Here is a 27,147-nt window from a genome sequence, read left to right on the forward strand (position 1 = left end):
AAATATTCTTTTGAATTGTACTTTGTAGATATTATTCCAAATCGATATAAATACTAAGATGGAAAAAAAAATGATAAAAAAACATTCGATCTATTTCTTATTGCAACACAAATCAGGGCTTTTGACTACTGACGTAATGTTTTCATCTGAGATTGACAAATACTTAGTGCAGTGCAATAATAATAAACTAATTTGTAATATTTCCTAGCCAAATTGACATTTGAATAACATAAATATTCTAATCCAATGTTACCAAAATTATTTGTTATTAATTTAATGGTATGGAGTAGTTTCACGTAATTAAGAGTATTATATTATGCTATTAATAACATTATGAAAGTAAGTAGTAATCCATAATAAAAATATTGAAAAAATTATTGAAATATTTTTACTAATTTTTGCTATAAATGTAAATATTTGTCACTTGTATTTTGCTTAAGAAAAACTGTCATTTACCCTTCAACCTTTCAAAGTTAACGTAAATACTGTCAACGAAAAAATTTAATTAGGTTATTGACATAAGGTATAAATTTTTTCAGATTTAATTCAACTCCATACACAAAAAAACAGCGCAAACTCATTGGAAAAAAAACCAATTTGTCTCATTACTCAAAAAACCAACTCATATAAAGTAAACACATTTTGGATCGAATATGGTACATTCATGACAAACCGTTCTAAACACAGAGTTAAGTAACTTCCATTTACAATCAAAGCAAATAAGTCATTGGCTTTAAAAGATTATATTATAAATATATCGTGAACGTTGTTGTTCCGTGAAAATTATGAGCGTTGAGTCTACAGATGGAGGAAAATGGTCGTGCGAATATTGTACTTACAAGAATTTTCCATCGTCGTTAAAGTGTACCATGTGTCGTGGTGCCAAACCTCTGTTAAATGAAGATATTTATAGATTACGTGAAAATATTGATACGAATGAGTTATCGAATATGAATTTATTAAGTTTAGCTAGTGGTCCGTGTGATATCACTACAAATAATGCAAGTTGTGATGGAAAATGGATTTGTGATGTTTGTACGTATTTGAATTCACCAAAAGATTTACGTTGTAATCAGTGTCGGACGACGAAAGCTACACATACGCTAGATAACATCAATACCACAACAGGTGGGATTTTTTAATTTAAATTTAATTTTTAACATAAGGACTTTCAATTTTTATTAGGAAATCTGTTAAAACTCAGCGGAATAGGGAATATTCATGTATTTTTTTAATTCATTGTTTACACCGTTATAATATAGTAAAAAATATAAATACTGCTTAAAAATGCTCTATTTAAGTATAAAAAAATATTTAAAATACATTATAATTTTGAGATATTTAAACGCAGTCTTTTGGCGCTCTCTGTTGATGACGTATAAGTACGTGATCTGTCAATTGGTGACAGTTCAATGTATAATTTACACTTTAAAAAAATGAATTTACACTCGTTATTATTAAGTTTTCTAATAAAAAGCCGTAGAATAGTATAATTTAATGAATACCATATAAAATGTAAGTAATTAATATCATACAGTATGTCGACAAATTTGACAAGCCCGTACTTTGATGTCACGTCCGTATAAAAATTTGAATTTCCGTTTTATAAATTTTTAAATGTTCTCACTGAATTTGTATTTTTATTAATTTTAAGTAATAAAAAAGATATTAATTACTAAAATAATGGTTTAGTTGAAATGTCCAGCCATTAAAGTTACGGAAGAAAAATATTTGAACCAAATTTAAATTTCATTAACATTCCCTATTGTATAAAATTATATTTCTATAGAGTTCAAATTATATAATTAAAAAATTTAGATAGCTTCATAGGTTTTTAATGCCTTGTTTGCGTGAAAAAATTATACCTCCAAAATTTTCAAAAGACGCTAATGTAGGTGTTTGTCATACTCGTGAGAAATTCATCTTTTTTTTTTTAACACAATATGTTTATAAGACTATTATAAAAAGTAATTTAATTAATATGATTACAATTATTCATTATCCTAGTCTATAAAATCAATAAGATTAAACAATTTTATTGGATTATAAATGAATATAAAGTTATCGATTAGCTTGTTGAAAAACAGTAAAAAGGCATTTCTGGAAAAAAAAACTCCATGGTGAATTTATGACCATGACAAAACTAATTAAATTTATAAGAACGAACTTTTGTTGTCTTCGAGTTGAGAAATATTTATTGAAATAAATACCACAATATTCGAAATAAAATTGTATATTAAGAAATTTTATTTAAAAAATGTACAACAGACTTACATCTCATCTAATATCGAAATTTCATTGCAACAAAATCATCGGCAGTAGCTAAATTTATTCCTATAACATATAACATTTATAATATCAGTATAACATTTTTGTAAAGTGTTATACGAATAAAAGTTATTATTGATGATGATTGCTTTACACTCGAAATATCGAGAGATATTAAAAAAAATAATAATTTAATCACTTTTTATCCGCTTTATGAACGTCCTTCCGAAGTATGCTGTAATTGATAAGAAAGAAACAAGAAAAAACTTAAGCTAGATGTCAAGCAAAAAAAAAAATATATGAGTCGCAAAATTCTATATAGAGGGTTGGGGGGGGGGGGGCAAATCTGTATTAGTAACCCATAGTCTAAAATTTGGTTTCCTTCTGTTTAACAATTCATATCCCTACCATACACCACGCACAAAGTGTAATCTTTATATTGAGTAATTGTAACAAGCGTAATTTTTTTGATTTACAGTAACAAATATATCCGCAATAAATTTACACGAACACATTCAGCCATTACGTATATCTCAACATTCAGATTTAGCACAAAGTTTGATATCACGCTCACGCAATAATAGTCCACCAACAAGTAGTTCAACAGTATCTTTAGATAAAAGTAGGCAGCAACAGCAACAACAACAACATCGATCAACAACAAATAATATAACAGTGACTGGTACAGCAACAATAAATAATTCAACAATTGGCTGTAATAATATACAAAAATGGTCGTGTATGGCATGTACTTACGAGAATTGGCCAAAATCATTGAAATGTGCAATGTGCGGTACAATGGGTAATAATGCAACAAATATATCACGTTCACAACAAGCTAGTTGCCTTATATTACCAACATCTGATCGTGAAAATAATGAACATTGTCGTACCAATACCAACATTCTTGATGAACGTGTACAACAACGTTCTAGTTCACATCGCTTTCAAGACACTGCAGGTATCTATCTATAAATTTTATCTTTATGAAATGTTTCTCATCAATGAATGTTTTCCCTCAAAAGTACTCAAGAAAAGTTCCGATTTTTTTTAATAGGATACTTTCGGTAGTGAAAAATAAATTATAAAATTTGATAAAATTAAAACTTGTGTAGAAATATACTTAAATATACTTAAATATTCTAATTTTGAATGATAAAAGCACATTATTGTTTTATTATATTAAAATTAAAAGTCGTAATTTTTAATCTGCATATCACGTGACCTAAAACACGAGCCGCCATGACGCAATGTCATATGGGCAAAAATAATATGCAACAATTACTAATTTGTTGATAGGTTTCATAGTAATTGTATTATTGTAGAATTTGTTACCATCAATTTTATTTATACATATACAATGTCTAACATATGTATTTATAGTTTTTACCAATACTACGTCACTAAAATGGATGACAGCGTTTTTGACCGAATAAAAAAGGTTTAAAATTGTATAGCTAGAAAGCGTGTTTATTTTGCCGAAATATATATTTTTGTGGCTCTTTTTTAATCAACATTTTGAAATATATTAAACAAAAAAAATTACAGAACATATATTCTATTTTATATCATTCACAACTCTAGTTTGTAAGTCAATTAGTAGAATTTCCCTTTTTTATCATTTAAATTTATGTTCTAAAATAATGTTTTCACCCTGTTCACCCGCAATTACACTGCTGTCTATGGTTTTTTAAAGTCGCGAATTCCGAAATTGATTGTTATCGGTTGATATCGAAAACAGCTTTTGATCAAAATAAATTTAATAAAATTTCTTTATCACCATGTAATCTTTAATATCTCTGTTTAGGTGCTACAAATAATTTAGAAGCAGAGAGAGCAGCAAAAGCGTTTAGAAGAAATGCGGATTGGGGCTGGTTAAAGGCATGTTTAGGTGTATTAGAAGGTGATCCTAGTCCAGTAGAGGCATATTTATCAGCAGGTGGTGATCCTGCTCGACAATTAATTGCACAAGAAGTAGCTTTATTAAATAGATCATCCGCGTTTGATGTGGGACATACTCTAGTACATTTGGCAATTCGATTTCATAGAGAAGACATGTTGGCTACATTATTATCTCAAATTGAAGGATCTGAATCGGGTGTAAAACGAGTGCCTAGTTATGTAGCTCCTGATTTAGCTGCTGATATTCGTAGATATTTTGCATCAACAATACGTCAAAGAAAAGGAAGTTTTCCATGTTATTTTGTAACAGATTTGCCAACATTTGCTTTACCTGCTGGTAATAATAAATATTTAATATAACTTATTGACTGTTACATCTTATTTTAGAAACCATCATTTAAATATCGATAATATCGAAATTAGATGTTTCGATTCGTCAATTGTTTAAGAAATATCGGTTTTGAAGCTAAATCGTAGAGAATTGTAGCTAAAGGTACTAAACTAGATAGATTTTGTACTAAAATATCTTAACAACTTTAAGGTTAATTTCGGGAATATGGAGTAACAGTCACTACGTTGATTTAAAATTGATACATGCTATGTATATAATTTTTGAAATTATTTCACAGAAGTGGAAGAGTTACCAGGTACTGTTCAAGAACAATTATTTACTGAATTATTAGATAAAGATGCTCAACAGCAACTTGAAAGTGAACCACCGGCTGTGAATTGGTCATTAGAAGTTACAATGCGTTTAGGTTCACGATTATATGCATTATGGAATCGATCAGCGGGTGATTGTTTATTAGATTCAGCAATGCAAGCAACTTGGGGTGTATTCGATCGAGATAATGCTTTACGTAGGGCATTAGCTGACAGTTTACATCAAGGAGGGCATGTGTAAGTTAGAATAAATAAATAATTTGTATACACAACCCAACCCTATTATTTTAAAATGTCTATGAATTTTTATTATGCTAAACAAAAACGATAATTTTGTGCGGGAAATAGAGTCTTCGCCAAGAGGGGCGATTAAATTAATCTTTCAGTGCTAGCAAGTCTGCTCCTTCATTTGTTTCACGCCATTATGGATTTCTATTTAAATTTGCAGTAATATAATCGTAAAATTAGCAGAAATTTTGCGACTTTTTTCTTAAAAATAAGAAGGTATCTGCAATTTATCAGGTCAGATCTTGCCCTGCACAAGTAAAAATTAGTCCGACTATTATTACTATTATGTCAGAGGATCCAGTTACTTGATCGGGATAAAAAATGTTAATGTGCAAGTCGAAGTATATCTTCAGGTTACTTTGAATATATTTTAAAACTAGCCTTGGAGTATAATAAAGCGTTATATAAAAAAAGTCGAAAATCTTTTCGGATCATATTGCCGTTAATACGCTTCGATCGAAACCTGAACGAAGTCGATATAATTTTTGGCTCGCGCGATATCGATCAGAATTTTTAGCTTAGCAGGTCGCTACCTACCGTTCAAGATAAATAGCTTCGTTTATTCAGTTATTTCAGTTTAGTTCACATATTTTCTCTTCCGACTAAACTCTGGCCCTGGACCAATTTATACACAGGTATGGACTAAAAGAGAGCGAAAGTACATCGTTAGAAATTTTTTATGTAAAAGGCATCTGTAGCTAGTAGAATTGTTGAATACTTTTTGAAATAATAAATATTTTTTTTATGTGCAATAATTTAGTTTCTATCCAAGATGGAAGGAATATGAAACGAGTCAAGCTTCATTACTAGAGTTTTCGTTAGACGAAGGACAATGGGAAGAAGATTGGACGAGTTTATTATCATTAGCAAGTCAACCTGGTGCAAGTTTAGAACAATTACATGTATTTGCACTTGCACATATATTACGTCGTCCAATTATTGTATATGGTGTTAAATATGTGAAAAGTTTTCGTGGTGAAACAATTGGCTATGCACGATTTGAAGGTGTTTACTTACCATTATTATGGGAGCAAAGTTTTTGTACACGAACTCCCTTAGCATTGGGCTATACACGTGGTCATTTTTCTGCATTAGTTCCAATGGAACCTTATAGTCGTTTAGTTGATACACGTACACAAACACAACATTCGCCATCAGATGAATTACAAATTACATTTTTACCATTAATGGACCGTGATAGAAAATTATTGCCAATTCATTTTTTAACTCAATCAGAGGTAAGTGCTATATTATATATTTAAATTATTTTTATTAGAAAGATAAAATTAATGAAGATCGCCTATTTAGCATTTTTTTTCCTGTTTTTTAAATTTACACATACAAGAATATGTAGACAAAATTAGAAGAAGTTAAAATTCCAAAAATTGGATTTTTATTTTTGGATATTATTATATTGGATTAAAGTTTTTATTGACTTCTAAAGATGAAAAACATGAAAAAAAAAGACAATTTTTAGTTCGTCACCGAAATTGACATCGAAATTTTTTTGAATAAAGAGTAAATGTTTTGTTGGACTGGAAAAATTTCTCAAAAACTGACAATGTTTTATTTTTTCACATAGGCTTTCCCTCTTTAACTTTGTAAAATATAGGATTTTATGTTCGTATAATTTAAAATTCCGATCATATTAACCGCTTTTAGGAATATAATAGACCTTTTTCATGAAAAACAGAAATGCTTTTTGATAATTTTTTATGTAGTCCTAAAATATATTTGGACATCCTTTAAATTAAAATTCAAATGTTTCTTAAAAAGCACACAATTTTAAATTTTTTTTGTTAATTTTCAAATAAAATAATCAATTTTCATGTTAGATGGGCCGAGAAGAAACAATATTAAGACAATGGTTGGAAGTTTGTGAAACAGAGGGTGGCATATTAGTTGCACAACAACGCTTACATAAACGTCCATTATTAGTTGCCCAAATGGTTGAAGAATGGTTAAATCATTACAGAAGACTTGCGTAAGTATCATTTTCTTATAATTTATTTCAATGTGAATTAGGTAAATTTACACTTCGCAAAAATATTTGCAGGCATATAACTTTGTTATCTTTGGTTCCTTCAAAATAAGTTAGCCTTAATGTGCTACTCCAATATCTAAGAATATCTAAGACTCGAAATATTGCCATAGCAAACGCAAATTCAAAGCTATTTATGGAAAGAAAAATAGTTTGCTCTGACGCACCTAACATGTTATGGCTCTTTTATAAAAACTGTTATGCTCTTTAAAAAACCCTATCCCCTCTCCAATTTGATGTGTATTTTATAGCCGTATGATTTTTCGTTTTCAAGATATATTTGTAAGCGACAATCGTACAATTTGTTGAAATTATTGACACGGAAAGTGTGACGGCAAACGTCATTTAATTAAAATTAAGAAATAATAAAATTTCTTATTCCGGGGATAAAAAATCCATACGTAAAGTGTCCATTGCTTAAGACATCATCAAATTTATTTAACGTAATAAATCATTCTCAATAAAACATCCAATCTGTTCTTTAACATTATAGCTTAACAAGAGGTTTAATAAAAGCGAGAATGAATTTTTTAAATATTTTTAATTCATTGTATACACCGTTATAACAAAGTAAAAAATATAAATATTGTTTAAGAGATATTTAAACGCAGTCTTTTGGCGCTCTCTGTTGATGACGTATAAGTACGTGATCTGTCAATTGGTGACAGTTCAATGTATAATTTACACTTTAAAAAAATGAATTTACAACACAGAATTTACACACATTATTATTAAGTTTTCTAATAAAAAGCCATAGAATAGTATAATTTAATGAAATACTATATAAAATGTAAGTAATTAATATCATACAGTATGTCAACAAATTTGACAAGCCCGTACTTTGATGTCACGTCCGTATAAAAATTTGAATTTCCGTTTTAGAAATTTTTAAATGCCCTTGAATTTGTACTTTTATTAATTATTTTTCAGTAATTAAAAACATATTAATTACTAAAATAATGGATTAGTTGATATGTCCAGCCATTATAGTTACGGAAGAAAAATATTTGAACCAAATTTAAATTTCATGAATATTCCCTATTATTACATAAAAAATTTCATTGGGTTTGTAATCGTAATAAATCTAATACTACATAATTTTATAAATAACAATTTTTTTCTAAGTCATAATATAAATTCAAGACTGGTAGATGTAATAATAACTTTTTTTTGATACATTACAGCCAAACAACATCAGCGCCATTTGCACGGCCGATTCCTATTCAAGATTATTCAAGTGATGGGGACACAGATGAAGAATAACGTCAGGCGAGTGCGGCTAAACGCACCCCTATTTCCAACAATATCGCGGATAGTTTCCGTGGATAAAGTAATAATATCAATATTACTACGTCATCGTTGTGCGAATGTTTGTTCAAGAATAATAATCTCAACTCCACGTTCTATTTTTTCTTTTTGCACATATAAATAATTGAACCATCAAATTAAAAACAGCGCCTTTACCTTTTTGATAGAATATTATTTGAGAAAAAAAATTACGTTTACTAAAAAACTACGTTAAATTATTATAATTAAGTGGAGTAAATTTTTAGTTTGTTTATTTAAACGGTGGTAGGAATGAATTGTTTTTTTTGTTAAAATATAAATCTTCACACACCACGAAAATGAGAGAGCGTATTCTGAGGAGAAAAATAATGTTTCTTGTCTTCTATACACATCTCTATTGAATATTGAATTTTTGTTTTTAATTTATACACAAACACACACTCACACAAACACACGTTTAGTCGTCTTTCTAAAGTACAAAAAACCACAACAACAACAAAAAAATAAAACTTAATTTAAAAAAAAAACCTAAATAAATTATGAATTATAAAATTATGTAAATAAGAATTTAAAAATAGGTATATAATTACTTTTTGAATGAAGAAAAAAAAGTATATAAAGGATAAAAGATAATATATATATATATATAATATTCTATAATTGAGATGATATATAAATATTTTTGGTTGATTTTTTTTTGGTTCATGTGGCAGCTTTAATAAAAAAATATGCCGTACTTTCTCTACGCCATTTTTTTCTGTTTTCTTTTTTTTTTACATATATATTATGCAAATATCGTTGTTATTACAAATAAATATTAAACGTTAAAAAAAGTTGCCAAATACAAAACATTTATATCAAAAATAAGCACGCAGTTAAATTTATTCTTTTTCGAAATCTTATCCGTTTAGGAAGAGAGCTGATTGTAATAAATCCGCCTTGATACCACTAAAGGTTTATTTTATTTTATAGTATTTAAAGAATTACAGAGTTTATAGAACCTAAAAGTGCATCTGTCCATTTGCAATAAAAATTATATAAGGGTAATCTATAAATCTGTCTGTCTGTTTATCCGCTTCCTCGTTCTAAACCATGCAACGGATTTTGAAACGGCTTTCAACATCATTTAGATAATTTTTTCTGGAAGGTTTATATGTATAGTGCATTCTAATTTAAATGTGCGAAACAGGGTCACTAGTTTAAAGGGTTATATCCAGTAAACTTTTTAAAGAATCGATTTTTCTTTCATTTACGGAATGTATATGTATTTAAGTATATTCTCTGAAAATTTCAAGATGATCCGATAAATATTCACGAAGATAAATGCACAAACAAAAATTTTTTTAACTGAATGTAAACGTCTTCTGAAACTTTGAAAATGCTGTTTAGAGAAAAATGCGTTTAAAGTTTCAGAAGACGTTTACACTCAGTTAAAAAAATTTTTGTTTGTGCATTTTTTTTGTTAAAGTAGGTAAGTTCAAGATCCTTCCAAGAGATAGCATTTTTTTGTTTAATTAATCATTATTCCAATCATAGTCAGTGGGAATTTTGTGAAAAAACAGTAAATACATGTATTAAATGTTGGGACATTTTAACCCGCCATGTCTTAAGTTGAAAGTTTGTGGAAGTTCCTCATCGTCATAAATGGGGCGCAATTAATGGCTTTTTTAGCCAAAAAAAGCTGATAAATTTGCTATTTCTTGTAAAATACTAAATTTTAAAATTTCGAGATAGAATTATGATTTCCTGGACGATAAATATTGATATTAATCTGAAATTATTTTTTTCTTTGATTCTGAGGGAGATTTCAAGAAAATATATTCGTTCTTTTCGGTGTTTTTCGACAAGTTTTAACACAAAGTCCTGTTTAACATAGAATTGTTCAAATTATTTGAAATAAACTACAATAAGAAAGAAACTATTTCAATCGTCTTATTTTTAGAATCAAATGAATTACTTCTTTTTAAAAGTACTTTTACACAAAGAATTTTTTGCACGAATTTGTTATGAAAATAAAGTAAATTCAGATTTTTGGTATACAATATAAAAAATAATTTTTAGATATTATGGAACGTCTATGTGTGAATTTTTAATATGACGCTGCTGCCGTGTTTTAGACAAATTGTAGTAAAGAAAATTAAATAGTGCAATAAAAATTAATTTTTATATGTGCCTTGTGACAAAAATTCTTTTTAAAAAATCTACAATTAAATTTTTGTTTGCACTCAAAAATTATATTTATGAAAATTAGGTCATATTTATGTTGTTTATACAGCATGAGTATGAGAGAGTACATATACATTAAGCAATGTGTATAAAAAAAGATACTATTATGTTTGCTTGTAGGTATGCTTGCTTGTATGTGCTTATCATTTAACCTACTTATATTACATGTAAAAGCATGCTGAACTATTGTTCAGTGAACACATGCATTAGTTAGTCATACAATTACTACTGAGCTAAGCTACAAGCACATACAAGTATCTTTCTTATACACATTGCTTAATGTATATGTACTTTCTCATACCAATGGATGTAGCATGCAAAATGATTTATCAAACAAATTGTATATGTCACAGTAATATCTTAATTTCCATAAGATTATAAATTGACTAGTAAAATTGTAAATTTGACTTCCAAGAAAGGGCCAAAATTCATCTCAACCCGAGCAAACCCTTACCAATTAAACATAAAGCAATGAGTTAATTTTTGTTAATAGGTGTTGAGTTAGCGCTAGTAGGAGTGGTTTTTTGTAACCAGGTTACAATCCGATGAAATTACTATATCACGTTGCCATATATAAGTTTAATACTTGATTAATGTATTTTCAATTCAATTCAATTCAATTTATTAATTCTTTTTTTAAACAATACAATATTGTACAGAACAAGTCATTAAAAGGGATAGGGAAAAAGAAAGGAAGGGGAAGGTATGCAGAAAGAAGATATTTTCGCTTAATTCCAAAATTAAGTATAGCTCTCTGTTACTTCAATAAATCTGTGTAAGATGTTTAGTACATTTATATTATCATATACTATTTTGTCCATGGCTCTTTGCTAATCTTAAAAAGAGTAAAATCGGGTTTTTGTGCTCATCGTGCAAAAATTTCTGTAAATTTTGAAGTAAGACACTTAATTATGTGATCCTTTCAATAGTAAAACAATCATAGGAAGTTAATAAACAATAACTATAGAGAAAAAGTTCTTTCTACAGTTTGAGTCGATCAGTTTAATTTTGGTGTTACAACAAATTCACACGTGTGGGGTGAGATAAAGGAAATTTCCCTGAAAATGTGGTGAGCCACACACACAAGACTATCAATATTATAGGACCTTTTTAAGTACCAATAAAAGAGAAATTTTCTAAATTTTTAACTGAATTAGAAAAATTCATGATATATAACTTGTGTTTTAATGTATTTAGTATAATTTACACAGAATGAGTAGTATGACAAAGGTTATGAAAGTATTATGGTATTCACCTCAAAAGATGCGAAATCAATCTCAGATAGCAAAGATATCAATCAGGAGAACTGCTATTTTGTAAAATATATCTGACAGCACCATAGCTTCTGGAAGTATAACGTTTGTCATAATCACCTATCGTAGACATTTTATCGAGAAACAGTTTAATCGACTTGTTAAGGAGCAGCCGATAAAAAAATGTACTATATAGGTATTCGTTATAAATAACAGGGAGATCATTATTGATCAAAAATTTAAATGCGATGTATGCATCAAGACCGAATTCGAATAGTCAGTATACAGCTGATCATTTTAATCGGGTTTTTCCTTTGATTTTTTTTAATTTGCATAACGCAGTACAATCATAAATTTTTACATAGCAAAATTTTAATTTTCTAATTATTTTTAGAATTATGTACGGACTTGTGCATATATGGAAAGTTACAAATTGTACTAAAATTAAGAATGATATTTGGAATTAGATGGATTTAGTTTAGATTGAAATCTTTGTATTCTAAGGTATCAACTATAGTCTACATGTACGTTTTTGTTAGTGCACTAAAAGGAGGGGTGTTATAAGTCTGTGTTTTTATTTGAAGGATAATTTTATCGACAGTATTAACAGGTCTGTTTCAAGAAAATCTTCTCAACCACTTGGAGGTGATGGTTTTCAAACACCTCTTCCACAGGTTATTCGCTCAAATTGCCTTTCAATCAAACAAAATATTAAAATCGGTTCATCCATTTAGGAGCTATGATGCCACAGACAGGCATACAGATACACAGATAGACACCATTGGGTACAACTGTTATATATTAACAGATTTTGTGTTGGGGATGCTTTAAAATTTTAATTTATTATCTTTAATCATTCTTTGCAAGTTAAAAATCAGCACTCGGTAAAAGTTATTTGATTTTTTTTTTTCATTAAATTAAAATAATTTTAGATGTACTTATTTTAAGTCATCAATTTCCGTTGATATTTTTTACAAAGTAAAGATTTCATGAAAACCAAAAGAAATGAAACACAATTAATATCGTTTGTCCCTGCTTGAATCGGTCTCGACCTATGCTAGAAAAGCTGAAGTGTTCATAACTTTCGCCGCTTTCAGTATTTTACCATAGTGCCAATTTTTATTTTAACTTCGGCTTGTCTATTATTAATATCAAACCATCGAATCGAGAACGGACAAAACGATCACTGTGTTGCGAATTTTTTTATTTTAATGATGCGAGATTAGACTGATATGATATTGTCTCGATATGTAGCGAATTCAAATAAATGATTAGGCACACTTTTCTGTTACATCTTATATAATTTTTTTTTCCAATTTGTTTAATAAAATTTTTAATATTTTTCAATAAAATTGTAAAGTGGCATTTTTTGTTTTGCATGGCAATAGCAGTAGATTTGTTTCATATAAAAAATAAATTTAGTACTTTTAAGAAAGCAGAAAAGAGTAAAAATTGGCGTACTAAAATTTTTTCCCGTATTTTATTGTCAAACAAAACAATACTTGTTCTTAAGATGATCCTTGTAAATAGTTTGGTTTTATTGGTATGTTTTATTTTTACGATTTACGAAATTTATTTGTTCATAGAATAACAAAAAAAAAAAAAATAAAAAAATAAAAAAAATTTAAACCATATTATTATTAAATTGACAAGAAAAAACAAAAAGTTTTTCTAATTCATTAGCCTTTTTCTCTATCGTGCGGGCATTTGGATGTTTGTTCAATGCTATAGTTTTCGTAGAAAAAATTATTAATACTATTTAAAAAAGAAGTTATTTTAAAAAATTGTTGCAGAACTATTATCAATTATATAAAAAAAAAAAATAAATTAAAATAATTGCATTGTTAACATAATTTTGTGTTATTTATTCCATTTTAAACTACTGGTCATTTAATTTTGAATAATGCAAATCTAATATTTATAAAGTAATTGTAAAAAGGTAAGTGTTACCTTTTCATATTGATGTTTCATGCTAATTTCGGGCATCAAATTTGATACGATGGTATAATTTTATGTGTAATGCTCGAGAAAATCTCGAATTAAACGAAAATTTGAAAAAATAATAGCACTGGTGTGGTGTAAATTGACGCCCTACTTATTCCAGTACATAATTTAATGCCTGAAACGAACGTTAAACATCACTATGAAGAAGCTTCTTTAAACTTACAAACATTGTGTAGGTGGCATGAAGCGTCACGAGTTTTTATCAGTGAAATTACTGGTAGTACCTATAAAATCTAGTTTCGTGAGAGCGATTGTAGGATTTTGAAAGGAATACATGAAAGTATATTTAGTCAATTGCTCCAGACACAATTCAAAGTTGAAAGTAACCACGATTATTTTTATTTATTCTTTGGATTTATATTACTCAAATTCTTTTTTTGTTTTTGTAGGACTAACTGTTTTTCTGATAAACACGATTTTCTTAATAACGCTTTATGTGGGCCAACCTGTTGTATAAAAGTAGTTTCGAATTATATAATATTGTGACTGATATTTGCTATGAATATATTTTTTAAAAATTTTATAATTCTTCAAAGTTAAATGATTCTATTAGTGTTAAATTGATCAACTCTGATTCAGAAATTTTTTCGAACATAATAAAATTTTAAAAGTCTATTTATAGAAGCGCCCCTCATCATGCAGATTTTTGTAGGATAGGTCTTTAAAAATAGAATAACAACAAGTAAGGTCTGGGTGATTATATTTTTTTGTCATTAAGATATGTTAGGTATATTGCGAACTATAGTCTCACCACCTATGAGTGAATTATACGAAGTAAAAAAAAAGTTTGTGTATAGATAGATACATTTACATGAATGTGTTGGTAAAAATAAATATGTATATGTTATGAAAACTTTTTTGAATGTTTTTAAAAATATTTTTTAATTTTTAACTAAAATATAAAAATTCCCAAACGCGATAATTTGTTCTAAGTAGAATAAAAAGATTCTTTTATTTCTTATTTACCGTAAGATAGTTTTTTAAAAAGCTCATACTTTAATCATTATGAAAAAATCAAAACACTTGACTGTTAAAATTATTGCATTATGCTATGTAAGAGTAACAATTAAGGATACAACAAGAATTTTCACATTCATTGCAGAAAACTCAAACGTCAGACAGTTTTTTCCTTTGAAATAAAAATCTATCAGTCCTTAAAATGAGGTGAAAAACGGGCACAATTAATTTCTAATGCAATATACCTTAAATCAAATCTTTATAAACAAATTTCCTACTACTAGGTATTAAATTGTAGGGTAAGTGCCACAGTGAATCTCTCGTTACTCGACTGGGAAGGGTGGTGTGTAAAAATCACAACATATAATTAGCGTTTCATTGAAGCGTCAAAACTAGGGAGGATGAGGCATCGCATCGCTGGATCTATTTTCAGTTCCGTGTATTTTACGAATTTGTTCTTGGATATAAAAGAATGAATCAATTATAGAATCAGAATTGTTCGGTCCAACACTAAACTCAAATGAATTTACTCACCTTCTCCAATCTAAAATAATATATATTGTTCAATAATTATAATATTTTAAAACAGTTACATAATTATATTTTTTTGTTAATGCATAACCTGTGATTTTATTTGGAATGATAAATTATTATTATTATTAATTTTCAATTGGCAATTTTCAACAATAAAGTTTAATAAAAATATTTTCATTTTTTTGCTTGTTGTAATATTTATTAGTTAACAAATTTTTAAAAGAAATACATTTTTAGAATAAAAAGTTATTCTTTTTTTTCATTTCATCCCTTAAATAACATAATATACGAGTTCCTTCATTCCAATTTGTATTTTTCTACTACTAAATATGTCTGATATAAAATGTGTGTTGCAAATTTTTTGTCCTCAAGATATATTTACATTTACACAGTGTTTTAACATTACTTCAATGATTTTTTTGCCAAACATTTAAAAATATAAATGTTACACTTACATTTACGCTCACACTTCAATTTTTTTTTAAAAAAACATACCTCTGCAAAGTGATTATTGATACTCCAGCACCCATTACTCAACCAAGTTCAAACGTTTGTACTTGGATCATCGTGTCCATTCAGAAGTTTAGTAAAGAAGACAAAATCTACAAAATATCGCAATATGAGAAAATTTGATCGAGACTCAATTTTCATAAGATAAGTGCGGAGTCCTTTTATTTCCCCATCATTCTGCAATCCTCTCAGGCACACTGACTAGCGGCGCTCTTGTATACACATGAGTTGATTTTTAAACTTTAAAAGTTCGGATCAAATTCAAGGTCTGCTTGAGATGCTCCCATCAGAGAATAACAAATTTTACTTAAGGTATTTTTTTTGTTCGTGAATGCGTTATTTTGGGTAAATTAACAATTTTTATTATAATAATTAGCTGACCCGGTGAACTTCGTACCGCCTAACATTAAATGAAAGTTGTGTTCGCGCTGGAGTCCCTGATTTTGTTCACAAATTCATCGGTCTTAATTCTTTAGGAGAATTAATTTCTAAAATCGGTTAAGTATTGATTCCAAAATGACAGATTTTCAAACAATTTTTCATTTCCCTATACTCTCTTCTTATGGATGCCAATAATTCAGATAAGAACTATCCTATCTTTTAAGTTGAACCAAATTACAGACATTATGAAATTTGATCATAATCGGTTCAGTAGTTTCAGAGTTTATCTCGAACATAGTGACGCGAGATTTTTATTTAATTGAATTCTTTACTTTTTTAATTATTATTTTTGAAAAGAAGATAACATTTTAAATAAAAACGACTCTGTAAATTTTAATGATCTTGAAATAGGTAAGTGGAACTCGATCAAACTTTAGACATTCTCAAAGTACTTACGGGTAGTGAAGCGTTTGTTTTTTGTGTATCGTGCAGTTTAGCGAAGCAAAACTGTGCGTCGCATGATGAACCATTGTTTTTTGTGTAAGTATGATTACTAGAACGCTATTAGATAGCAAAATTGAAAATTGAACGAATTTCTGAAGAGCTTAATCGATTGAAATGGAAATCTCGTACAATAAGAAATAATAATAATATTTTTCATTGAACAGAAATTATTAGCGAAAAATTGCTGTTTTCAATTGAAAATTTATACTATTATTAAAAATTTATTTCCATTTTCATTGCTTTATGTAAAATTTTCAAACATAACTTTTACATTAATGTATGAACATTTGCCTATATTAGTAATCGAATTGAATACCCCGCTCTATTCATATGTTTTATAATCACATGAGTTATTCATCAAAGTGCTGCTAACTACAGACTTTAGTGTCAAATATACATTTTGCATTGCAGCAACATTGGATTATAATAAAATTGTGCGATATTGAGAGTTGGGCTCGCCCAAGAACAACTTTGAGCACGGTTGTGAATAATTAAGTGATGTTTCGTTATTAAATAAAAAAAAAACTTGCGTTTTTACTTTTCAGAGAATAGTAATTATTATTTAATAAAAATTATAAATTTTAGACGCTTATAAAAATAAACTAGAGTGTATTTGAATATAATATGACTTATAGATGACATAATAAAATATTAAAATAAAAGTGGTGCTTTTTTATTTTATTGTAGTAAAATATCTATAATATTTTGTGTGTACTGATACCGACAACGATATTTATAAATTCGATTGAAATTCCGCAATTATGGGAGGTAAGTGTACCGGTTTTGTGGTTAATTTTTATTTTATTGACATTGTGATTATTTTATAATGTTCAATTATCTTGAAACATGATAATTGATAATTTTTGTTTCATATTTTCAAAGTGATCGTGTTTTTTTTTTGACAGTCTTTTTTTTTTTTTCAACTTATACTATTCAGATATTATACTAACACACATTAAATATTGAAAGTTATTTTTATCCCTTAATTGGATTCGATATATATATTTAAATACACGTGTGGATAGACAAAATTCCTGTTTCTATTTCGAAGAGTAATAAACTCTTTTTTTTATTGTTAAAAATACCTTGAACTGAAACTGTAGTGTTGAGAGTACCAAATTTCTAAGTTAAAATAATAAACCCCTTTTTTTTTTTTTTTAATTAATTATTATTTTTGGTAATGAAACATTCATTTAAATTAAAAAGTCCTTGAGACTGACTTATTTGTACTAATTTAGTAAATGATCCTCTCCCTTCGTGTTGAGTAAATAATTTTTTTTGATAACTGTTGCTAGTTAACATTTGTGTATAATTCATTGATAAAATTTTAAGATACTTTTGGCACGCGAAATATACGCAATGATTTCGATTTTATTTATATCTTTTCTTTTTTATTATTTTAAGTATTTTTCGATGGATTTTTACTTTAGTTTTAGAACAATTGTTTAATAGTGTCAGCAATATTGTTAAAACAATAGTGATTTTTTAAAATTAACTATGTTATCAATTTATCATATCTTTCATCTATACTTGTTTTTGAGAGGAAGTTATCTGTATATGAATAATTATTTAGCTCAGAAAAACATGAGTTTTTGTTGAATCCGAAAAAGAATATACAAAACTTGGGATATGTATTTTGATTTTTCGTATGATTTATTAGTTTAGCCTAAAGTTTTCTAATAGCTTAAAATTTTCGAGTTATCGAAGAAAACAATTCGATAATAATTACCTAGAATTGGTTCCCAATAAATATTGTAAACTTATTTTACATAGATGAATTATATTAGTACTAATTTGACATAGTTTCACAATTTCACAAAGATTAAGAGTTTTTGAAGAGTAAAAATGAAAATTTTGAAAATATCAATAATTTTAGCATTATGTTTATCTATTTTATTATTTTTACGAATGATTTTTTGGGATGAGAAGGGTTGCGTATGTGAATGAAATTTGTGTGTGTCAGTTTTAATAACTTGAGTGTTTATCTAAAACATTTTATTAGACGCTGTTTGGAGAAAAAGATATAGAGGAACATGCGACATTTCTTAAAATAGATTAATGTTTTATATTAGCATTCCAGAGCCTTGAGAACTAAGAACTAAAATTAGATTATATCCGAAGTATACATGTGTTTTCCCTTTTAAGATTTAAAATCAAATCAAATATTTTTTTGTCTTGTGTATTAATAAATAGAAATTCTTTTTGAAGTTAATTTTATTTTTGAAACGATTAAATTTCATAATTTATCTCCTGAGAGAACATTATTAAACTTATCCCGAGAATCGAAATAAACATTTTTTATTATATTTTATTTTTTAATTTTTAACACATAAAGGAAATTACATAATGTCAATATTGACCTAGTCTTGGTTTTGGCATAGTCTTGGTCGTCGTGAAAATGAGGCTCATAATAATTTTATATTCCTACATACATAATGCAAATTCGTGCAAAATTGATTCAGAATTGCAACCTGCATCTTGTACATTCATACATTTTTAAACGCTTATCAGTGCTGTCTTTTATAGTTTTGAGGCCCTAGGCTCAGGGGACCCATATAGGAAATTTTGATCAGGGTTACCATGAGTGCAGAGCTCATTTCCAGTATTTTTGATAAAATTTGCCACGAAATGCATCCAAAATCGATACCCGAGGGTTTTTGAGGTCGCTGATCACGAATATGATATCTAAAAAATACTCTTCGGAGTACATGGGAACCAAGGTATCCTGGTTGCAGATCTTTCCTCCAAGATTTTTCACACAATATTTGAAATACATCATATTTGTGATCAGTGATCTTGAAAAGCCCCGAGTAGGTACCGATTTTGGATGCAATTTTTGTGACAATTTTGTAGAAAAATCCTGGAGATGAGCTCTGTAACCAGATTACCTTGGTCCCCAGGTACACTGAGGAGTAGTTAATCATCCTATTCGTGATCAGTGACCTCGAAAACCCCCGAGTAATTATTTTGGATGAAATTATTAACAATTTAGAGATCATACTGGAGATGGGGTGTAAAACCAGGTCATCTTGGTCACCAGGAGCATCGAGGAAACTTTTGAATATCATATTCGTAATTCGTAAGCGACCGTAAAAAGCCCGGTGTAAAAAATAATTGACCCATTTCGTTAATTATTTACCAAATTTTATAATGACTTCCTGAATCGAATGACAAAAACCGCATCTCAATCTGTCTCGCTTTATAGAAAATGTGAGAATAGCCTTAGGCGAAATTAATTTTCATATTAAAAAAGTGTACGATGAAATTCACTTTCAAAAGTGTTTTTTGTGTTCAAGTGCATAATTATATTATTTATTTTTTTTTTAATGAAATATAATATTTCATTAATCTTATCAAACAACCTTCGATTTATCAATTAAAAAGTTATGATATAAGCAAGCAGTTATTGTTACTAAAAAAACCATTAAATACAATTTTTTAAGTGGGTGGCAACATTTTACGTAAATTTTTCATTTTTAAACTAAAAATCATTCCATTTATATCATAACTATAAAGAGCAAATTTTAACTAAAATTTTTATCGAATTTTACACGCAAAATAAATATAAAGTCCAGAGGCGTCACCAGCCATTGGGCCAGAAGGGGACATTCTAGGCACAAAATATGAATTATAAGAAAATATTTTTAATGGTCCATTTTGCTAAAATTGTTAAAATAGCAAACTGAATTTTTATATTTTTCTTACGCATATGACTTCAGTGGATTGGTTTCGATAGAGGTGGTATATTTTATTTTATAGATGGTAATATTTTGCTTCCTTATTTATAATTAATAATTATTGATGATTCTTTAGAATTAAGATAGTACGAGCACCAACACAAGTTTAGACTTGTTGTTGAAATTATTTGTACCTTTTTTTCAACTTTGATGATGAATTTTGTTACAAATTCATGAATGTAGACGAAAAATAACAATAAAATTTTTCGATATCTGCCTTGATTTTCGAAATATCGAAAGCTACTAATCAAACAAAATATTCAATTTTCTCGATATTTTGAAAAATAATCCAGATATCGAAAAATTTTATTCTTACTTTTCGTCTTACATTTTCCCATAAGAGTATTGTTAAATGTGTCTACTTTTGAAGTCATTTATTTATTTAAATAATCGGGCAACCTTCCTTTAAAATTTTCAGAATTTATTTAGACTTAACTTGGTCCAACTTCATAAAAAAAATCAAGCACTTTATCAAAAACTTTCCTTTTTACATGACGTAAAGAAACATTGCGTAATCAACTGCACTGTCTATATATGGTATTTCAACAATTAACTCATTCAATTGTTGGTTTTCACTTGTTTAAAATAATTTATAATAATATTTTTGGAAGCGCTTATGTAACTTTTTAAACTAACAATAAACTCGTATAAACGCAACTAAATTTCTTGGAATTATTTTAATGTAATTACTGAAATTAAGTTTTAAAATAGTCTAAATAATATAACTAGTATTGAAGGAAGTAAATAATTTTTAATTTTGACCGAAATATGAATCATTGAAAAGAGAGAAGTAAAATTAATCATTTAAATCTAATGGTATTAGTTTTGTCAAATTACGATTTCTGTACCGATTTCATGTTTGCTCCACACTCTCGTAACATGAAGAAGATGCACGAAATTCCGCGAGAACGAGAGTGTCGAGATGATACTTGTAATAGGGTATTCCACTATTTTTGAAAAACTACTTCAAAATGTTGATTTCACATGCTTTCTTGCCAAAAACTTAAATTAAATTTTAAACCTTTTTTAAACTGTCAAAAACGCGGGCATCCAATTTGATGACGTAATATGGGTATCACTATACGAAATAACACAAATAAGTTTGACAGATATATTCATAGACATCTGATTATAATAAATATAAATACTTATTATCTATGTATATATTATACCCAGCTGTCTACACTGAACTAATTGATGGTCTATGACTCATACCGCTATGACATCACAGCAGGGCTCACTCGTGTTTTAGGTCACGTGATATACAGTTTAAAAATTACGCTTTTTAATTTTAATATTTTGTAAGAAAAATATCTTTTTATGACTCGAAATCAGAATATTTAAGTACACTTTTACATAAATTTTAACTTTTTTCAAATTTCATTATTTTTTTTTGATTAACGATAATACCCTATTGCGCGATAACGAGAGTGTCGAGATGATACTTGTGGTATCTCGGGTGTAGTTGCCTCGCTTTTTGCTCAGTCTTCCATTCTTTATATTTTGACGATTTTCAGAAGTGCTGCGTTTTTGAACAAGTCAATTTAACCATGTATTGATTATTTATGAGCACAAGGAGTGTGTGTCCGTAACACGCCAATTTAAAAGTTTTTGATTACTGACGACTGACTTTTGCAGAAATGTGTTGATGGTGTTGGCTAAAACAATTTTTGGGTCGTTTATCCAGTCCGACGTTACGAAAATTACGTCGTGTATTGGGGACTATTCAATTTCCAAATACATTATTCATATCGAACAAACTAAGTGACATGCAAAAAAGCAAGTTTTGTGAAAAATGTAAATTAACAGCAAATTTTAGATTTTTCTCATTAACTTTGTTTAGTGATTATTAAAGTCATTTATTTTGCCAAGTAATATAAATTTGTGGAGCATCCATGCCTAACCAAATCGTATTTATTAATATGCATACACAAGATTGTATAGTGTGTGTGAAGCAGGCATTAATAAAATCTTAAGTATTATAGAATTATTATACAATTTAATATTAAGATGCCACGATTCAAGGCCATTTACAAAAACAAACATATATACATATGGATGTTATTATACCAAATAAGTAAGCGTATATTTGGATTAAATATTATTTAAGTACTTATTAGTTAGTCATAATTTTACACTATTACACTGAGAATATTTCGTTCTTGATAACTTGGCCACTCAAACTATCATTTATTTCTCTTGCAATCGCGTGACATCTATGTTTCAGCGTTTGGAAGTTTGGAAGCCTTAAATATTAAATTATCTCCTATAATTCTAATTAAGGCACGTAAGACATTGATAAATGAATTGCTTATATTTTAAAAAAAGTTTAGATTGTCCGTGCAAATTTTCATTATAACAGGGATTTCGAAATTGCAGTTTTAAGCGAAATTGCGTGTAAGTGCAATTTTACAGTCACAGGCTCCCCGCTTATTATATTTGGATAGTTTTTTCACCGTATTTGTGTGAAAAACCACTAAATATACTTTTACTTAGATTAGAGGCTTTTTAAAACTAGCTATTAAAATCAAAGTTTAATTCAAAGTTTTAATCGGTTAGAATGTGAGCAAAAGAAATAACGTGAAGGTACCTTATATTCCAAAAGCTTTTTTACTTTTTGTAAGGAATACAATTTTCTAAATAAATAACATTTTATGCTAATTCATTATACCATGTATATATGAAATATACATAGTATATTAAGTTTAGTCCAAAGTTTGTAACGCTTAAAAATAATGATGCTAGGAAAAAAATTTTGTCATAGGTGTTCATAAAATCACCTAATTAGTCCATTTCCGGCTGTCCGTCCGTCCGTCCGTCTGTGGACACGATAACTCAAAAACGAAAAAAGATATCGAGCTGAAATTTTTACAGCGTACTCAGGACGTAAAAAGTGAGGTCAAGTTCGTAAATGAGCATGAGCATAGGTCAATTGGGTCTTGGGTCCGTAAGACCCATCTTGTAAACCATTAGAGATAGAACAAAAGTTTAAATGTAAAAAATGTTCCTTATCAAAAATTAAACAACTTTTGTTTGAAACATTTTTTCGTAAACATCACTGTTTACCCGTGAGGGCGCCAAGTAGGCGGAAATTTTATAATATGTACTATACTTGATTATCAGTTATGTATGTGTCACATGTTTGTATGTGTAATGTGATAAATAAATCAACACTGACTATGCATGGTATTTCAACAATTAACTCAGTCAATTGTTTGTTTTCACTTGTTTCAACGTATATTTGTGTGAAAAACCACTAAATATACTGTTACTTAGGTTAGAGGCTTTTTAAAACTATTAAAATCAAAGTTTAATTCAAAGTTTTAATCGGTTAGAATGTGAAGAAATAACCTTAATTTACCTTATTTTCTAAAAGCTTTTTTACTTTTTGAAAGGAATACAATTTTCTAAATAAACAACATTTTATGCTAATACATTTCAGTTAAAATCGTTCCACATTTTTTTGCGAGTTTGGAAACCATAATAACTTTAATAACTACAATAATAAATATTAGGGCTTTTTTGTTTTAGGTAAATTAACATTTTTCGGCACCATTCTTTTTATCCTTATGGTCATCCCAGTTATCCTTGGAGTTTTCCTTATATTTATCGACATCAACATTTATTCTTATCATCATCTGTATTCTTCCTTTTGTCGTCATCTTTATTTCCATTATCATTATTTTTATCTTGATCCTTATCATTGTCTTTGTTTTTATTATTGTCGTCACCGCAATTATCCTGAGGTTGTTCCTTGTCTTTACCATCACTATCACAATTATTTTCTTCATCTTTATTCTTGCCACCTTTGTTGCCGTCTTTATTTTTATCATGATCTTTATCCAAATTTTTGTCTAAGTTATTGCTGTCATCGCAATTATCCTTGGGAATTTTTTCATCAGATTGACCATCACATATTTTACGATCGATAATGTGATCGAATGCACTATGTGAAATGCAAGGTTTTGCATTTGGTATTGAAGATAATTACTGCCACTAAAGCTATGGAAAAGGTTAACTGTGGGGGAAACAATTGAATAATTATTTTTGAATTAAAGTTGTACTATGATAAAAGTAAATTAAGAATACGAAGGGTTTATATTTTAAAAAATGTTCTTGTACTATTTTTGCAAAAATATTTTGATTGGATGGAAAATGTAGTGGAAAATGTGATTTTCAAACTTTTCTGTTAATTTGACTTTATTTCAAGTCGATTGGCGAAAATTCTATCTTTCTAGCATGTATAGAACAGAAAATCGTTATTTTGGGTTTGGATCTTTCGCGCACTGATTTTTATTTTTCGCGCGCTCTCTTAACAATTAACAATCAAGCACAAAAAATGCAATAAGGCCAAATATTTTTGCGGGACGTTGTTGAGTTAGCTTTACAATCAATACAAATAAAAATTTTATACATTAAAAATCTGATTTTTTCATACACTTCTAGAGGGATAAAAATCGTAAAGACTGTGTTTTTTCAAACTGTACGAAAATTTTTTATTCGTGAAGTGAAGGGTTTAGAGAAAAATGTCTTAGATCGTTTGCGTTAATTTTGACCCCAATTATATGAAAAAAAATTAAAAAACATTCGATCAATAATAATAGTTATTTGTTAAAAAAAAAATTGGTTTAAACAATACCCTACCGCTAGTTATCCACCGACAACCTGTACCTTTACGTTCAGAAGCATTTTTTAAAGGACCCTGCAAAAATTTTCCATAGGGAACGCATTTTATGTATCACTTCCCAATTTGTACCATCAAATCTCATTTCAAAAATGGTAATACATAGAGCAAAATTTCAATTTACCAACCACTTTTCTTCAAATTATTTTTCTGTTAACTTTATAGATTCGGATATTAGTTTGTTTTTTGAGTAAAGCTATTTCAAAAGTGAAAATTTCGATTCATTATACAAAACTTGATAAATACTTACCAATGTTGTTATCTTCATTATTGCACTTCGTGATTATGTCAAACAAAAATGAAAAAATATCATGAAAAATATAATAGCTAATGCGAACATTTTTATATAAAAATTATTTAAACAATATTTACCTTTAAATATTATTTCTATTTTTTAATCGAATTAATATTTTTTAAATAAATCGTCACGTAGGAACTGCGTAAGCTTCGAATTTTCTTACTCAAATAAAGCAAAATCAACAATAGCCTTTTTGATTTGTCTACGTTTTAGTATACGTTCCTGTAGGATTGTTTATCTAATTAAGTTACTAAGGTGTATTAATTCTACTTATTTGAATATTGCGTGCAGAACAGGTCAGCATCGCATTTAGAAAATTATCCAACTTCACATAGTTAGTTTATTAAAAGAAAATTTAAGGCTGTTATGTACAAATTTTTGATTGGCGTGAAACTTTTTAATTTTTTTAAGAATTCTCTTGTATATTCATTGGTGGGAAAAATTTTTTTAAAAGAAAAGTGGTTTTCGAGATTAGAATGGTTGAAGTTAAAATTGAATTTCAAGCACTGCGATTATACCCTTTAATCTATCGATTTGAAATTTGGATATGTTATTCATATTCTACCTGCTCTGACTTTTATTTTTCGAAAATCCTGTTAATTTTCCCAATTTTCATTGTTCACATCCAGGTATAGTGGAACAAGAAGAAGTAGCTAGATGTGAATCAAAATTGGGAAAAATAACAGGATTACGATAACTGTGAAACTTTTTGCCTTCTCAATTACGATTTGTATAAGCAGATCAGGATTCTCAAATTTGAATTTATTTGAAATTAAATTCATTTTAATTACAAAATTTTATTCACAAAGGCCGAATAATTAAGGTCATTTTTGGACATATTTTAAATAATATAGATGAGCATTTTAAGGAATTTTTGTGAAATTCCACCGCTGATAAAAATACAATAGCTACAGTTTCTCTCAGAAAATGCTCTTAAAAATGTACATATTATAAAAACGATTTATGTTATTCTTTTTTTTTTGTTATCAATAATTTATCGATAAATATATATATATCGATAAATATTTTTTTTATAACCAGGATATTTGAATTGATGAATCTTTATCAAACAGAATATTTGAATTTTGTGACTGAATAATTTCGACCTTTCAAATCTTTGAATATTCGATCAAATCAAAAACTAAAAAGCTTTAGCCCATAGAATGATATTGTGACAGGTTGATTCATTTGGTTTTTTTTCGACTGTACACCGAACACCGTACAATATATTGTTTAAACAAACAGTTAATAATTACATAAAATATGTTAATTTTTATTATATTTATACTAATTTTTTACAGGGTCACATGATATTGTCATAAAAATTTATTTTATATAAAAAACACATTCAAGTTTATTTTATATTTAATATTTTTAAATGAAAAAAAAAGTTACATTTAAATTTATTAAAAGTTGTATGACATCACATTATTATTATGTTTTTTGAAGTATTAAAATGAAATGATCACACGACCTTCACTTAAATGAATACCAGAATCAATGATTTATTGGACAATTGGACCGATATGGAAAAGGCTTATGTGTATATATTTACAGTCAGTGGTGTTTGGTTTTTAAAGAATCGAGGATGTCGAGGAAAGATTATGCTT

General features: G+C 28.0%; 2 protein-coding genes across 7 annotated transcripts in view; both read left to right on the top strand.

Moving 5' to 3' along the window:
- The first annotated feature begins 217 nt into the window (after positions 1–217).
- On the top strand, positions 218–8,650 carry LOC123296942 (ubiquitin thioesterase trabid). Its single transcript, XM_044878668.1, has 8 exons — positions 218–339; positions 540–1,128; positions 2,747–3,229; positions 4,076–4,507; positions 4,800–5,070; positions 5,882–6,359; positions 6,957–7,105; positions 8,347–8,650. The coding sequence occupies exons 2-8, from the start codon at positions 786–788 to the stop codon at positions 8,423–8,425; spliced, it is 2,235 nt and encodes a 744-aa protein (XP_044734603.1). The 5' UTR covers positions 218–339; positions 540–785; the 3' UTR covers positions 8,426–8,650.
- Positions 8,651–17,438: 8,788 nt separating this feature from the next.
- Positions 17,439–27,147, top strand: part of LOC123295303 (actin-binding LIM protein 3) — a 118,758-nt gene continuing 109,049 nt past the window's right edge. For 5 of the 6 annotated variants that reach the window (XM_044876626.1, XM_044876600.1, XM_044876609.1 and 2 more), the window contains exon 1: positions 17,440–17,586. In XM_044876626.1, coding sequence (XP_044732561.1) covers positions 17,580–17,586 — 7 coding nt within the window. In that variant the 5' untranslated portion in view covers positions 17,440–17,579. Of the gene's footprint in view, positions 17,587–27,147 lie in introns of all 6 variants that reach the window. The other variant, XM_044876634.1, reaches the window with a different exon arrangement.

The sequence above is a fragment of the Chrysoperla carnea genome, chromosome 1 (assembly GCF_905475395.1).
Source record: "Chrysoperla carnea chromosome 1, inChrCarn1.1, whole genome shotgun sequence".
Classification (NCBI taxonomy): Eukaryota; Metazoa; Arthropoda; class Insecta; order Neuroptera; family Chrysopidae; genus Chrysoperla; species Chrysoperla carnea.

What these genes read in the sequence shown, in the direction of transcription:
- LOC123296942 (XM_044878668.1), top strand. Translation starts at nt 786, where the DNA reads ATGAGCGTTGAGTCTACAGATGGAGGAAAATGGTCGTGCGAATATTGT. An exon ending in TTACATCAAGGAGGGCATGT is followed by an intron (nt 5,071 to 5,881) that starts GTAAGTTAGAAT and finishes GCAATAATTTAG; the next exon opens with TTTCTATCCAAGATGGAAGG. An exon ending in AATCATTACAGAAGACTTGC is followed by an intron (nt 7,106 to 8,346) that starts GTAAGTATCATT and finishes GATACATTACAG; the next exon opens with CCAAACAACATCAGCGCCAT.